The sequence below is a fragment of the Drechmeria coniospora genome, chromosome 03, assembly GCF_001625195.1.
Source record: "Drechmeria coniospora strain ARSEF 6962 chromosome 03, whole genome shotgun sequence".
NCBI lineage: Eukaryota > Fungi > Ascomycota > Sordariomycetes > Hypocreales > Ophiocordycipitaceae > Drechmeria > Drechmeria coniospora.
In genome coordinates this window covers 254,645-268,030 of record NC_054391.1, presented here as the reverse complement: position 1 = coordinate 268,030, position 13,386 = coordinate 254,645, and the positions used below count along the sequence as shown (strand labels likewise).

At 59.2% G+C, this 13,386-nt stretch overlaps 5 protein-coding genes across 5 annotated transcripts; 2 read left to right on the top strand and 3 right to left on the bottom strand.

Annotated features, from left to right (window-relative positions):
* Window positions 1–83: 83 nt before the first annotated feature.
* Window positions 84–878, top strand: DCS_05963 (uncharacterized protein; the record flags this gene model as incomplete). Its single annotated transcript, XM_040803261.1, has 1 exon — window positions 84–878. One exon carries the CDS (start codon window positions 84–86, stop codon window positions 876–878), a length of 795 nt encoding a protein of 264 aa, XP_040653365.1.
* A 97-nt stretch (window positions 879–975) lies between these two features.
* On the bottom strand, window positions 976–1,764 carry DCS_05962 (uncharacterized protein; the record flags this gene model as incomplete). The annotated part of the gene is made up of 3 exons (XM_040803260.1): window positions 976–989; window positions 1,145–1,564; window positions 1,716–1,764. 3 exons carry the CDS (start codon window positions 1,762–1,764, stop codon window positions 976–978), a joined length of 483 nt encoding a protein of 160 aa, XP_040653364.1.
* A 1,267-nt stretch (window positions 1,765–3,031) lies between these two features.
* On the bottom strand, window positions 3,032–4,780 carry DCS_05961 (uncharacterized protein; the record flags this gene model as incomplete). The annotated part of the gene is made up of 3 exons (XM_040803259.1): window positions 3,032–3,073; window positions 3,130–3,489; window positions 3,566–4,780. The coding sequence occupies 3 exons, from the start codon at window positions 4,778–4,780 to the stop codon at window positions 3,032–3,034; spliced, it is 1,617 nt and encodes a 538-aa protein (XP_040653363.1).
* Window positions 4,781–7,175: 2,395 nt separating this feature from the next.
* On the top strand, window positions 7,176–9,354 carry DCS_05960 (uncharacterized protein; the record flags this gene model as incomplete). The annotated part of the gene is made up of 2 exons (XM_040803258.1): window positions 7,176–7,436; window positions 7,516–9,354. 2 exons carry the CDS (start codon window positions 7,176–7,178, stop codon window positions 9,352–9,354), a joined length of 2,100 nt encoding a protein of 699 aa, XP_040653362.1.
* Window positions 9,355–9,673: 319 nt separating this feature from the next.
* On the bottom strand, window positions 9,674–13,386 carry DCS_05959 (uncharacterized protein; the record flags this gene model as incomplete). Its single annotated transcript, XM_040803257.1, has 10 exons — window positions 9,674–11,290; window positions 11,409–11,457; window positions 11,515–11,602; window positions 11,657–11,713; window positions 11,754–11,836; window positions 11,893–11,998; window positions 12,050–12,414; window positions 12,549–12,679; window positions 12,736–13,253; window positions 13,308–13,386. 10 exons carry the CDS (start codon window positions 13,384–13,386, stop codon window positions 9,674–9,676), a joined length of 3,093 nt encoding a protein of 1,030 aa, XP_040653361.1.

Here is a 13,386-nt window from a genome sequence, read left to right as displayed (position 1 = left end):
ATTTATTTTCGGACATAACACGGTTCGTATGGCATATCCGACCGTTTGTACATGTACTGAACGTCGCAGGAAACGACATCACAATGCGTGCCCCTAGACTCACCACCATGGTGCTTGCGCTCGCCGGCGGGTTGGGCGACCTGCCTGCGGTGTATGCTGCTGTGGTGATCGGAAGAAGCTTCAGTAGCGACGGCAGCTACAGAGGCATGTCCATTGTCTCGGACGACAGCTACTGGATCAGGTCTTCGAGGGGCAAATCGACGACGGTCGAAGTCAAGTCATCGACCTCGGGGATCGCGGGGAAACTTGCCGTCGGCGGCGTGGTGGTGAGTGGCATTGCCGGACTTGCATACGGCTTCCTCGACCGGCTGGCCGCCACTCTCGTGGAGGGGCTCTACGTGTACGAGAGAGACTCGGGAGCGACGGCGTGCGTGCAGGTATCGGTGAGCAACAGCTTCCACACGGCCCGCGTCGCCGTGTCGGACGACGTCAGACGTTGCGTCGTCGACCAGATGACGGTGGCAATTACGAACCACGGCTATCTGGGCGGCGATGACTTTGTGAATTGCCCCTACACGTGCGATGGGAACGCGGCCGGGTATTACAGGATGAAGGTTTCGTCCTTGCCCCAAGGCGACTATCACAAGCTGTTCTTCAACATGGCTCTCACGTCGCTGCTCACATACGTCAACCAGACGGGTGTGTTGCCGACATCGTCCAGGAACGTCAAGAGACTGGACATAATCAACCCGCCAGGCAGGGCAGAGTGCGCCTTCGAACCGAGCTATAAGCTTGATACGATTGGCGAGCTGGATTTCGCCGTGACGGGTCCCGTGAGCGTGGAATGCGGCTTGTTCAAGGATGTCGACTACACTTGAGGCAGCATTCAACTGCCAACGTGTGCTGCGGGTTCAGCGGCGTCGGATGATGAAGTGGAAAGGCACAGACCGAGGGAGGCTTGGAATTCCGCAAGCTCTAGTCGCAAAATACTACAAGTTCGTGCAAGAGGTGCACCTGGCCACCAGACTGCTGTTGAGCGAGGGGAGCTTGTGACACTTCCAACCGAACCCCAGCAAGCGGCAACATGAGCATGAAAGGTGTATGGAAGCCTCTCTTAGGACACTGGACGAAAATTCACACGCACAGAGACAACGGCTCGCATGAGCAGGTATTCTTCCAGGAATGCCCCATTCCATATTGCGGTCCGATTTGCCGGTGAGCTCGACCATGATCCTCGCAACGCCGTGGATGGGCGTGATGTCGCCGACTAGAAGCTCGGCCATGTCGTGAACCAGGCACATCTTGATGCACTTTTCCATGTCGAGTCGTGTTGCCAGGGATGGTGGCGGAAACATGCATATCATGGACATGCGGTACATGTGGTCGGAAACGGACTCGCCCCTGCAAGGAGGAAATGCAAACGAGGGTACCGCCGTCGCTGCCCAGGGGCGAACAAGGATATCTAACCTGTTGATGTCGAACCGGCGCCAGCCCTCACGCTTCGTCGTCTTGAGGCGCTCGAGTATGTGGGAAAAAAGGCCAGCGGCGAGGCGGAACCGGAAGCCTGGCCAAGTTTATAGCCAGGCATCGTCTCGAGCACCTTTTCGACCGACCATGGATCCGATACGAGGGCCATGGGCGTATAGCCGAGGTCTTTAATCCGTCGTCAGCCACCCGTATGCTCTCGTCATCGGACGTGTCTCGCTATTACATACCCGAGAGCTCGACGTTGGAGGCGTCAGCCTGATCTAGCTGCGACCCCATAGCTGTTGGTCGTATGTTGGGACGTGCAACGATAGTATCTTTGCTTAATGATGTTTATTTTTGATCCGTTGCAGGGTTCTTCTAGTTGTCGATTCGGCTACTGCTTCGCAATACGTGTGTGCTCTTAGTTGGGCTTTGCAATGGCAAGGACAGAGAGAACGAAAGGAGAAAGGAAGCAAAGATTGTGAGTATACATTATCAGGCGACATACTACCCCGCATGTGAGGGTTTTATATTCCTAGGTCCCTTCCAGACTATTAGTATTACTGCGGTGAGTGCACGTCAAAAAGACCCGCGCTTAATGGCCTATATTAAGGTGTATGCCCGGGTAGTTTAATCCATCGATTCAGAATAAGGCTTGAAGAGTTATTATCTGATACATTTTGATATGTGACGTCGACTATTGCAGTTGTATTACAGTAGAAGCTTGATTGCATTGTTGCTACTGAAGCGTTACGAGATGCGTTCTGATACAGTAGTTGTATTGTATTAATAGCTTATGGTATTGTTATTGCAGATGTATTGCGAGGTACGTTCGTATACAGTAATAGTTGAGTATTGTATGGCTAGCTCAAACCTGTAATACTGATTCATTGAATGTATTTGTATGCTGCAAGATCCAAATCTGTGTTCAGACCGAACTCATAACTATCAACAAGATGGTTACTTTCTGGAGCATGGATAAGACTGGTTGAAACCCTTGTCTTGTTAAAGTGGGTGGGAATCGTAACCCATATATATACTTCCAACTAGTTACTGGATGGTAGGCTATCCAACCTCACTTTACAGGTACGATAGTATAAAGTGGACTACGCCCTAACCTGACCTGTTGATTCTATATTGGTGGCTGCAACATGGGTTAACCTTAACATGGTACTTGCCTTGGATCAAGTTCATCCAACAGACAATACAGCGCTCACATCACCAATTCGCACATTTTAACAGTACGTGTTCTTATGAGTATGCTGTATTATACTTTTAGCTCGTTTAAGCAATAACCAGTCGTATTAGTATTCCTTACTAGTATTTATACATACAAACTTGCCTTACTAGTACAATCAGATAAGGGGGATCCGACGCGTTCAATCAATCGGGTAAATCATTGTGGTTCTAATGTTTGGAGACATATGGTACTGGGGGTCACCCTAATCCAACGGTTTCATTGCACTCGTCACCAGTTACACAATGCACGAATCCAAGTGCGCTTGATGCGGCTGCTCAAGGCTCTCCAGACCTCTTACGTCCCCGTGTGGCTGGCTATATCGATTTATTCTTCCCAGATGAGTCGACCGTCTGGCTGTTCACTCTCCTAGAAATGAAATAGGAAAGCGAGCAAAATCATGCTGCTTTCATCACGCGGCATACGGCCTCTTCCTCCTCCTCTGCCGCCTTCACCTTCTTCGGGGCCTTGTGGAGATTGAGTATGGTTTCAAGCAAACTCATCTTCGCCTGTCTCATGGTGTTCTTCAGGCTCGACGCCCAAGTGGCTGGTTTCGGCTTCATAGGCGTTCTCTCTGAATTGCCACGGAGCGGTATCTGGTTAATCTTGGCCCCCTTCACGTGCTTGAGCAGGGTTTCACGAAGGACTTTTTGTTCCGCCTCCGGAATCGCTGCCTTGACTGCCTGCGTCTTTTCGCCTTTGTTGGTAGGTGGCGGCCGAGCAAACGAACTGGTATCGGACAAGGCCTTGAGCCCAGCCACGCCCACGTTGCAACCCCAGTCTCTCTGTTCCCCGTCAGCAAGTCATGTTTCACCCAGCGGCGGCAGGGCATTGTGCCTTTGGGATCTAGTCTACACATACCTTGCCTCCGCAGGGGGGCATGATCTTGGAGTCCCGCGCGTTGACGGCGAGCATCGAGTGCTCGGTATCTTGCAGCTGCACCCGGTTGGCCTTGCTCCTGTAGTATTGCTCCATCACCGTGAACTCGCCGCAGAGCCCGCCGCGCCTGTGGCGATGCACGCTGACGGTGGTCCAGGACCTCAGAAAGACCATCTTGTCCTGCTGGTCCTTGTCCGTGATGCGCGTCACCATGTCCCGCTCGTCGCGGAGGAAGTGCTTGACCTTTTGCTCGATCCGATGCATGAACCCCTGCCGCAGCGCCTCCTTGGCGCTGTCGTCTTCCAGCTTTTTGCCGATACTTATGAGCGCATCTTTGGCGTCGTTGTCCAAGCTGAGCCTCCGCACCGTCGTCTTGAGCCTCTCTTCGTCTTCGACCACTCCATCGTAGTCCCGGGAGGGGAGGAGCTGCTTGAGAGCCTCCTTCGTCTTGTCATCCACCGACGTTTGCTCCTCCGTAGGCGCCGTCATCAGGGCTTTCTTGATCGTATTCACGGCAGCTTCATCGCCCGAATCGAGGTTCGTGGCGACGAACAAGGCGTTCATGTACTCCATGACCTTGCCGTCATAGGTCCGAGTTTTGACAATGTCGGCCTCCGAGTCCGGTCCCAGGTCGTAGTTGTTCAGGATGTTCTTGCTGAGCGGCGTGGTCCGCCATTCGTCCTCGACGGCGGCAAGTCGCGCCATGACCGGAGAACCCTTGAGGGGGTCGTCGGCACCCTTGCGCGAGGTGGCGATGAAGACTTCGTACTCGCCCACGGCCTTGCCCGACTCGTCGCATACCGTCTGGCCCTGGGCGTCGACGACCACGTTCCTCACCTTTAACGCGATGGTCGCCCCGGGAATCGAATTCCTTGCCTCCAGGTCGAGCTCCTTTTCTTTCAGAGCTGGCTGTCCTTTCCTCTCCCGCTCGTCGCGTATGACGTCGGCCCTATGATTCGTCATGGCCACGCGTGCGTCGTAGGCCATGAGCTGCAGCTCCCTGTCGCTGATCTCGACGCCCTTGGGGAAGACGATGTGAGTCGAGTACACCATGCTATCCTCTCCCTGGGGCGTAGTGTGCTGCGTCATCTGGAGATAGTTGTCGGCGTTGCCGCCGGCGCTCAGCAGCTGAGCAAACGCGAGGAGAATCAACAGGAAACGCCACATGACGGCCTGATTTCCCGTTCCCGGAGCCATGGCTCACGAGGTCGAGAGAGTTTGCGGGGAGAAGTCCCGTGGACGATGTAGGGCGAGCCGCGTCTCCGTGCAAAGGTCGCCTTGTGCTTTGTCCGTGAGGATGGCTCGAATTTTGTATCAGCCCCCTCGTCGTCACACGCTTCGCTGGCTAGGTTCGGTTCGGCTCCCCGGATCTGACGATGACTGTATTATTCGCGAGCCACTCCCGTACGCCGTCGACGCCAACGGGGGTGAGAGAGCACGATCGCACCGTGAGGTACTTGTATTCGCTCGTCCCCAAGGTGAGCACTCGGTGCTTGCGGTGCCAACGGCAAGAGAGCACGGAGCCTGTGCAAGTGATGACTCCGTCCTCATACGAAGTAAGTGCTCGTACTTTCAGAGTCGTCGTCGGGTTGCAGGGGTCGCCCGAGCGAAGAAACGGGAGATTGCAGATGACTGCTGACGCTCGACAGGGGCCTGCCTTGACCGATTCGGGTGAAATGAATCGTCCGCGGACCATGACACTGCAGGTATAATACTGCGAGATAGCACTAAGCTCGGACTAGACGCTCGGCACTTGAAATCGTGATGCCATCAACTTGCCGCGCCGCAGCACACGTGCGTGCCTTCATCAAACCGCAGCGACCTCGAGCTTCGAATACGACTTTTGCAAACGAGCGTGCCCATGCAAGCGTAGGACTCGACGACGTTTCGGGCCGAAACTCATGAACCGACCAAGTCTCGAGGCTTTGCGTTATACGACGAGCACACATCGCCCGACCGCGCACGGCCTTGGTATGGGCCTGATCGAGAGCCGACAGAGCAAGGGCTCTGAAATACGACGATGACCTCTTTTCGTCCGTCGGCAAGGCCGAAGAGTCGTCTGCTGCCAAGGGCGGACACGTGAGCCACTGGGACACAACGGCGCAAGAAACCAAGACGATATGGAGTGCTTATTTCGTGCTTCAACAAACACGAGCACCGTAGAAGCCCGTGCCAGCTTGCCTGCCCCCTGTCTGAACTGTCAACAACTCCACCAATCCCACATCAGAGCCAGCCGTGGCTCAACTTGCACAGGTAAACTTACTCGTACAAGTCTGTTGTCATGGTATAACTTGCAATTACTTATGTAAATGTATTGGTTGTACCCCATACTGTAATTATGACTTAGCTGTAGATGTAGTTGTAATTACTTTGCATGAACAGGTGGAACTATAACCAGGGCCCCTATATGTTACAAACACCAGTGCTCGATAGGGTTAGCAGGGTTAGCAAGGTTAGCAAGCTTGACAGGTTGTTGGAATTATTATTACGCACTAAATGGAGCCTGTACTAATGAGGGCCGTCTGGAGGAGGAAACAAACCCATAACGTTTTGAGTTATTCGAGCTTCTCGTACTCTGTAACGTTTTGGTTCGCCTCTAGCGGGAGTTGAAGCTTGCCACTCACGAGGCAGCATGGCCTCAACGCCGTTCCTTGAATCGACTCCAGTTTCTCGGCTCCAGCGGCGTTGGAAGCTTGCCAGTCACGAGGCAGCATGGCCGCGATGCCGTTCCTTGACTCGACTCCAGTTTCTCGGCTCTAGCGGCGGCTTATCGCGGGTTGTCTCGCAATCCTGTTGGACGGACAGGGTACACCTATGGCTCGTCATTCATGGAGTCGTACGGGGAAGTGGCGTAGCACAACGACTTGCTCGTCAAGATCCGTATAGGCTCAAGCACTGCCCGGGCAAGTGAATATACTTACTGTATGCTCGAGCAAGGGTCGTGGACGGCCTGCCGCCAAGCCGACCAACGATGGCGCCAACCGCAGATGACACATCCACGGTACGGATACGCCCGATGCCATTCATGGGCGGAACCCAACCGGACGGGTGGAGTTGGCGCCGAGAAGTCGGTCGAGAGGGTTGAGGAAATGGCAAAGTCCATCCGTCGTATTTAGCCATGATCCATGGCGTGGTGGGATGGTCCAAGATTGCGCCGCCGTATGAACCCGCACCGCCCACGCGCGGCCAGATTGCCATGCCCCTTGGCGCGCCGCGTCCCATCGTTCGGACATGCTGGCAACTCTGCAAGATTTGGCGAGCCCCCTAGAGTAATCACTCGAGCGCGACGTGCCGAGGACGGCGCGACGGGGTTCGCCCCCACGAGCACACGTCGTGTCATGTCCTTCCCGGATTGCCGTGCGGCGTACGCTTCGGAAGCTCCGCATCCCTGCGCAGGGTGACGAGGACAGTCGCGGTCGTGCTACGTCTCGAGTCACCGTTCCCTCGGTCGTGTGGGGAATATAACTACCCGGAGCTGCCGCCTCGACCGGCGCGACGAGAGAGGGCCCGTCTGCTTCGTCGGGGCAGCGGCAGTGCGGTCTTCTCCTGAACAGCGCCCGGAACAGCGCGCGGGACACTGGTATACCGCACGATGAGGGCTCTCGCCTCACTTCTCTTCCTCGCCTCCGTCGCCTCCGCCCTACCTCGCAACGGCGGTGCCGGAGACGCGGCAGGCCAACAGGTCGTCGACGATGACCACGATGCCGTGCCCGAATTCTTCTTCTACGAAGACGACGACGCGGAACCCGTCAAGGACGAGCACTATTTCGAAGCAAAGGAGGCGCCGAAAATAAGGCTGCTGCCGATAGTCCACCCGAGCACAAAGTCAGAGTCCGTCGATCGGCTCAAACCCGTGGCGAAGCATTCGCGCAGCCATGTGCACTATGGACAGAGCGGTACACACGTCGCCGAGGCACCTCCTTCGCGAACAGTCGAGAAGGCTAACGAGCAGCTGCGTAGAATATGTCGAGCTCGGGTATTTCGCCATCATTTCGTACAACTTCACCTACCCTTCCGTCAACCTCGACGATTACAAGCACATCGACGTCGACTATGACCCCGACACGGGTCTGACGGTAGGTTTTCACAGTCAAAAGGCGTACGAAACCGCGGTGCAGCACTGGAAGGGCCATGATTACCTGATCTTCATGGCCAAGACGACGGGCTGCGTCGACCATCACTTGGACCGGTGCTACTTCCTGGCGTCGCGTTTGATCTTTTCGAGACGCGACAAGAGCATAACCGCCACCGGGGAGCATCACCCGGTGAAGGAGCTCATCAGCGACTTCGACTCCAAATGGAGCTACTGGGATCCGATGGGCGCCATGCAGTCGTCCCAAGCCCCATCCCCCGGGGCACCGGCGGCGCCTTCGTCGACGAAGCAGCGCCGAGACGGCACGGCCGACTCGGGCGACGCGACGGACAAGCTCCGCGAGGAGTTGCGAGAGGAGCTTCTCGAGGACAAATCGATCAACCCGGTGTACCTTGACCCGTACGCGAGCTTCCCGGACGTTGACCAGGATCGGGACGAGATATTCCGCAACGCCGTCGACAGTGCCGTCGGCAACCTAACCAGGGAACAGCTGACCGAAGGAAGCAACACCGTCGACAGTGCCGTCGGCAACCTAACCGGGGAACAGCTGACCGAAGGAAGCAACACCGTCGACAAGCGCTCCCCCTTGGGCTACATCAAACAGCGCATCTACAACGCAACGTCCATCAAGATCAACGACACGTACAGGCTCAGCTGGATCTTCCCGTCGGCCGAGGCCATCAACCACGCGCAGAGCTGGACGGGAAACGTGCTGAGGGCGGCGGGCAGGCCGGTCGGTCAGCTCGAGGACGCGCTCGACGTGGGCTCGCCCTGGCCCAACTCCATCTTCCTTGGGTCATTCCCGGCCGAGAACAAGCAGCCGACGGGCAACGAGCTGGCGGGCAAGATGGCCGAGCTTTCGAACAAGTTCGGGTCGAACCGCTGCAAGAGCCCTTCGAAGGCCGGCCTCAAGGTCGGCGGCAAGACCAAGACGGGCTCGGGCATCTCGTACGGCCTCGACGTCTTCTGCGTCGACTGCGGCTCGAGGGGGAACCTCGGCCTCATCATGGGCCAGGTCACGTACAGCGTCCTCGAGAACAAGGTGACGCAGGGACGGATGCGGCTGGACATGGACGTCCAGGTCGGCCTCCACCTCGGCATCGTCGGCCTGATACACAACCAACACGTGCGCGTCGAGCAGCCGCTGTTCAAGTACGGCTTCCCGGCCTTTTCGTACGGCATCGTCACCGTCGGACCCATGATCGAGATCGCCGCGGGCGCCGAGCTGAGCGCCCACGTGTCGGGCAGCATCCTCGCGGGGGGGACCCTTCGGCTCAAGGGCGTCACGTCCATGAATTTCGCCGAGAAGACGGTCAAGTCGGCCGATTTCGATCCCGCCGTTCGCACGAGGCTCGAGCTCACAGGCGCGCTCGAGGCGACGGCGTCCGTCTCACTGCCCATCAAGCTGAAGCTCGGCATCGACATCGCCTCGCACAGCCTCGCCGTCGGCGTCGTCGACAGGCCGTCGCTGACGGCGGCGGCTCGCGTGGAAAGGTCCATCAACCTCGCCCACGGCGCCGACGAGTTCGTCGCCGAGAGCTTGACCTGCCCCGGCATCATGCTGAGCGTGAACCTCCGAAACGCGCTGACGGCGGCCGCCTTTTTCGGCAAGTCGGAAAACACGCTGGGGCACCTGCACCACTTTCAACATCCGCTGATGCAGCGCTGCCTCAAGTAAAAGGGGCATAGGGTCACCGCAGGCCGCCCTCCGGCGCAACCATCGGAGCAGGTGGCGGAAGATGACGGCGGTGAAAGCATCTCCGCCAGGAGACTGTTCAGCAGAGGAGACGGTGGGTGGAAATCATGTACGGGATTCTGCACGTAAATAGTTGCCGGCACAATAGATTGTTTCGCGCAAGTACACATCGAGCCGTCCGCCCGTCGGCGAGGAAAGCAAAAAAACGGGACGAGGCCGGTTCGCTTCGGCGAGGACGGCGGGCGTCGGGGGGGAATGTCGGTCCAAGTTTCGTCAACGGCGCGGTCCCCCGAAAACGAGACTACGACGACGGCAATCGTAGGTCGACGCCGGCGTCGGCGCCGATGCGCGCGAGCGCCCGCATCCATTCGGCCGCGAGCTCGCCGTGGCCGACGGGGAGCGGCAGGACGACGGTACGCAGCTTCGTCCGAGGCGGCTCGGGCCGGCTCTCGAGCGCGCGTTGGACGGCCAGAACGATGGAGCCGTCGTCCCAGTGCCACTCGTCGTGGTGGCACAGGTCGGACGTCAAGGCGAGCATCTCGAGATTCGGCGGCAGGGCACGATCGAGCGGTTTCGCCGCGTGCTTGGAGAAGCCGGCGACAAAGGCCCAGGGGATGCAGAGGCTCGTCAGGATCCCGAGCTCGGCCAATCCGTCCAGCGAAGCTCGCGTCCGCAGTCGCGGCGGATCGTAGGCGCCGTAGGAGAAGGCCGGGCACGTGTCGGCGCGAATGGTCAAGTGCGTGAGGGTCGCACGAACGGCGGAGAGGGCGGCGGCGATGGTGTCGAGCTCGACGACGGGAGCGCTCACGGGCTCGTCCAGATCCTCTTGGTAATACCAGTGCCAGTGCAGACGTCGGAGATGGACGAGGACGGCGAGGAGGGGCCGAAGGCGTGATTCGCGTAGCCGGCGGAGCTCGAGCTCGGTCACGGACGAGGGCGTCGGCGGCGCGGATACGGGCCAGGCGAACTCGGACGGGTTGTCGACGGACACGGCAAGGTGACGAACATTCGGCAGGTAGAACAGGGGGAGGACGTCGGCGGAGTTGCTCGCCTCGCGGCGGTAGCATTCGTCGGCGCGGCGGGAGAAGTCGACGCGGCCAAGGGCGGCAAAGGTGGGCAGCCGCGGGTGCTCGGACGGCTCGCAGACGGCACGGCGAAGCATCTCACCCAGGAGGCCGTTGTCGACGGTGAAGTTGGCACCGAGGTGGAGCTCGGCGAGGTTGGGCAGCATGGCGACGAGGACGGCGACGACGGCGTCGACGCTGCCGGACCGCAGCTCGTCGACCCAGCGATCCGCGTGCGGCACGGCCGTGGACCGGACAAAGGCGGCCATGCCGGCGACGGGAAAGGCCGCGGCGTCGAGCTCGGGCAGCTCGTCGGCCTCGAACTCGTCCTCGACGTTGCCCACGAGACGCAGGCTGCGGACGTGGCCGCGTCGCTCGGGCTCCCGGACCAAGCTCCGCAGCAACGAGGCCAAGGGGGCCGCCTCACGGCCGGACCAGGCCACCTCGACGGCCGCGTAGAGCAGAGGCTCGGCGAGGAGGGCCAACGGACGGCCGACGACGGCCACGGAGCGCAGGTCGGCGAGGCAGAGCCGTTTGAGGACGGAGACGCACAGCTCGGGCGGCAGGTCGGCGAGCGACATTGGCGTAACGGACGGGAGAGAGCGGCCAACGGGACGGCTCCGGCACCGGCGGCGGGACCGTCGTCCACGGCGACGCGGGCGGGGGACGCGGACGGTGGGTGATGGAGGTGCCGTGCCCAAAGGACGCGGAGCGAGGCGAGTCGAGCTCAAGGGCTGCCAAGCATGGGATGCTGAAACAGGAGTGAAGGCATCACGAGCAGGAGCAGGCAACGTGCTGGCGGTCAAGGCCGCGTAATCACTCGCATCACTCGGTACTCCGTACGAGCACCACGCCTACACTGTAGAGGGCACGGAGCAAGTAAGTACAAAGAACTGGCCTTGAATACTAGGAGGAGCCCAAGCGCAAGTCCAGGTACCCGCATGCACCGCGTGCACATGTACCTGCGCGTACCTGAACGTAGGTCACACCGCGCCGCACCCTACCAGGTACCCCGTACTCGCTGTAATTACAGCACCTTCTAGTGCCTGGAGCCGTGCTGTATGTTGCGTGTCCCTACAACACTTGCTCGTCGTCGTACGAAGGCGGCATGCGTACTTGATCGTTGGCCGTGGGTACACGTCCAAGTACTCGCAAGCCCGAGTTGCCTACGGTACAGCACGTGCCGCTGCAGCCTCTGCTTGTCAGTACTGCACACGCACTCTGCAGTGGTTCGTAGGCGTTGGCAATGACTTGTGGGTGCGCACGCAAGTACTGGCCTGTACAAGAAGATACGAGTGGTTGCGGCCAAGTACGTACCGTGCCCGAGATGCAAGTACCGCACAGTCACTGGGCAAAATTGACGGTGCAATTTGCAAGTACTCCGTACGGCGTAATACTTACTGTAATTACAGAGTGAGTCGACACTTGGCCACCCCCACTATACCTGTCAAAGTACCTGACACCACGGCACGTGCCGTCCAGGGTCAGGGCGCGGCCGGTACCAGGCACCCAAGTAAAGTACAGTAAGCAGCCCGGCACGTGACTGTGCACAACCACGCTTGCTTATTCTACGTGTGCATGCACGGAACACGGCGCAAGTACTTGCACCGTACGAAGACACGCAGGTGCAGGGAATATTTCAAGCGTGTGCACACGTGCGCGGAGAGCGAAGCCAGTACTGCAAGTCGGCCCTGCTGGAGTCATTCTGGCGCCCACGCGGGTGCCGATGCCACGCCGCCACGTGGTTGAGGGGTGCCGCTCGCTTCCAAGCCGGGGTCCCATTGCCGGCTGCTGTGGCTGGTGCTCGCTGGGTGGCTGCCTTGCGGTGGCGGTGACATCTGCTCCCGCCCCCCGGAACCAGCCGGCCCGACGCAGCGCGGCGATGGGGGCACGACACAGGCCCTCGGCCGTTGCCTTCTCGGCGACGTCTTCTCGCACGCCTCCCCCGGCGGCGCCGAGCATCGCCGGTTCACGCCGTCTGGAGACGTCAGCAAAGAGTTTCGGCTCGAGGTCAAGTCGAGCGACCTACCTGATTCTTGTGCCGTTGGAAATTCTCCGTCGTCGCTGGTGCCATCAGCGGCCGCCGCCTGCAGGTTGCCGTCGTGGGCTTACTTACTCGAGTTGTATAGGATGCCAGCCCAGAAGCGGAAATCCAACGGCGCGGTCCAGACGACATTGTAAAACATCCAGGCGAAAGAGTCCGACACGGCTTTTGTGTGCACCCGACGGTTGATCTCGTGGTACTGGGCATGGATCAAGGGCAGTCGAGAACAGGCATGACGTGCCATGAGACGGACACCTGCAAGGAGGGAAGGGGAAGAAAAGGGCTCAGCTTGCGCGGGAGGAAGGGAGGCATCGGGCCGGCGTACCGAGGATGACGAAACCGCTCTTTTTCGTCGGGTTCTGCACGATCTTGAAATTCTGAAGCGCACGGAGGGGGGGGCGTCTTGGTGCCGAAGACGGCCGGCAGCGCCACGTCGACGACGGCAACCTCTCCACCCTTGAGGTTGCGAACGAGCTTGGTGAGGTGGGCTTCATCGCCGGTTTTGAGGATGCTCTCGTCGCCAAAGTAAGCGTCGAGGTTGTATTCTTGCTTGTCGTTGTCTCGGACGCCCAGGTCCACTCGTATCGACAGCCTGTCGAATCGATGCCAGTCTCCATCTCCGTCCGCGGATCTTTGCGGCGCGCACCAATAATCCCCATCGTCGGTGCGGCCGCAGTCGAGGCCCCTGTCCGACAGCTCTCGGCGTCCGTCGTCGAAGGTGGACACGTTTCGGATCAAGTCGGGCCACGTCGGTTCGCCCTGGGGACAACGGTCTGGGCGGACGCGTCAGCACGGGAACCGAGCATCCGTCAGGCATCGGCACTCACCCGTGGCCGTCGGGGCCGCGGCGTGGACGCACGACAGCGAGGCGAGGAAAAGGCCGCAGAGCCGCATGAGGAGCTGCAT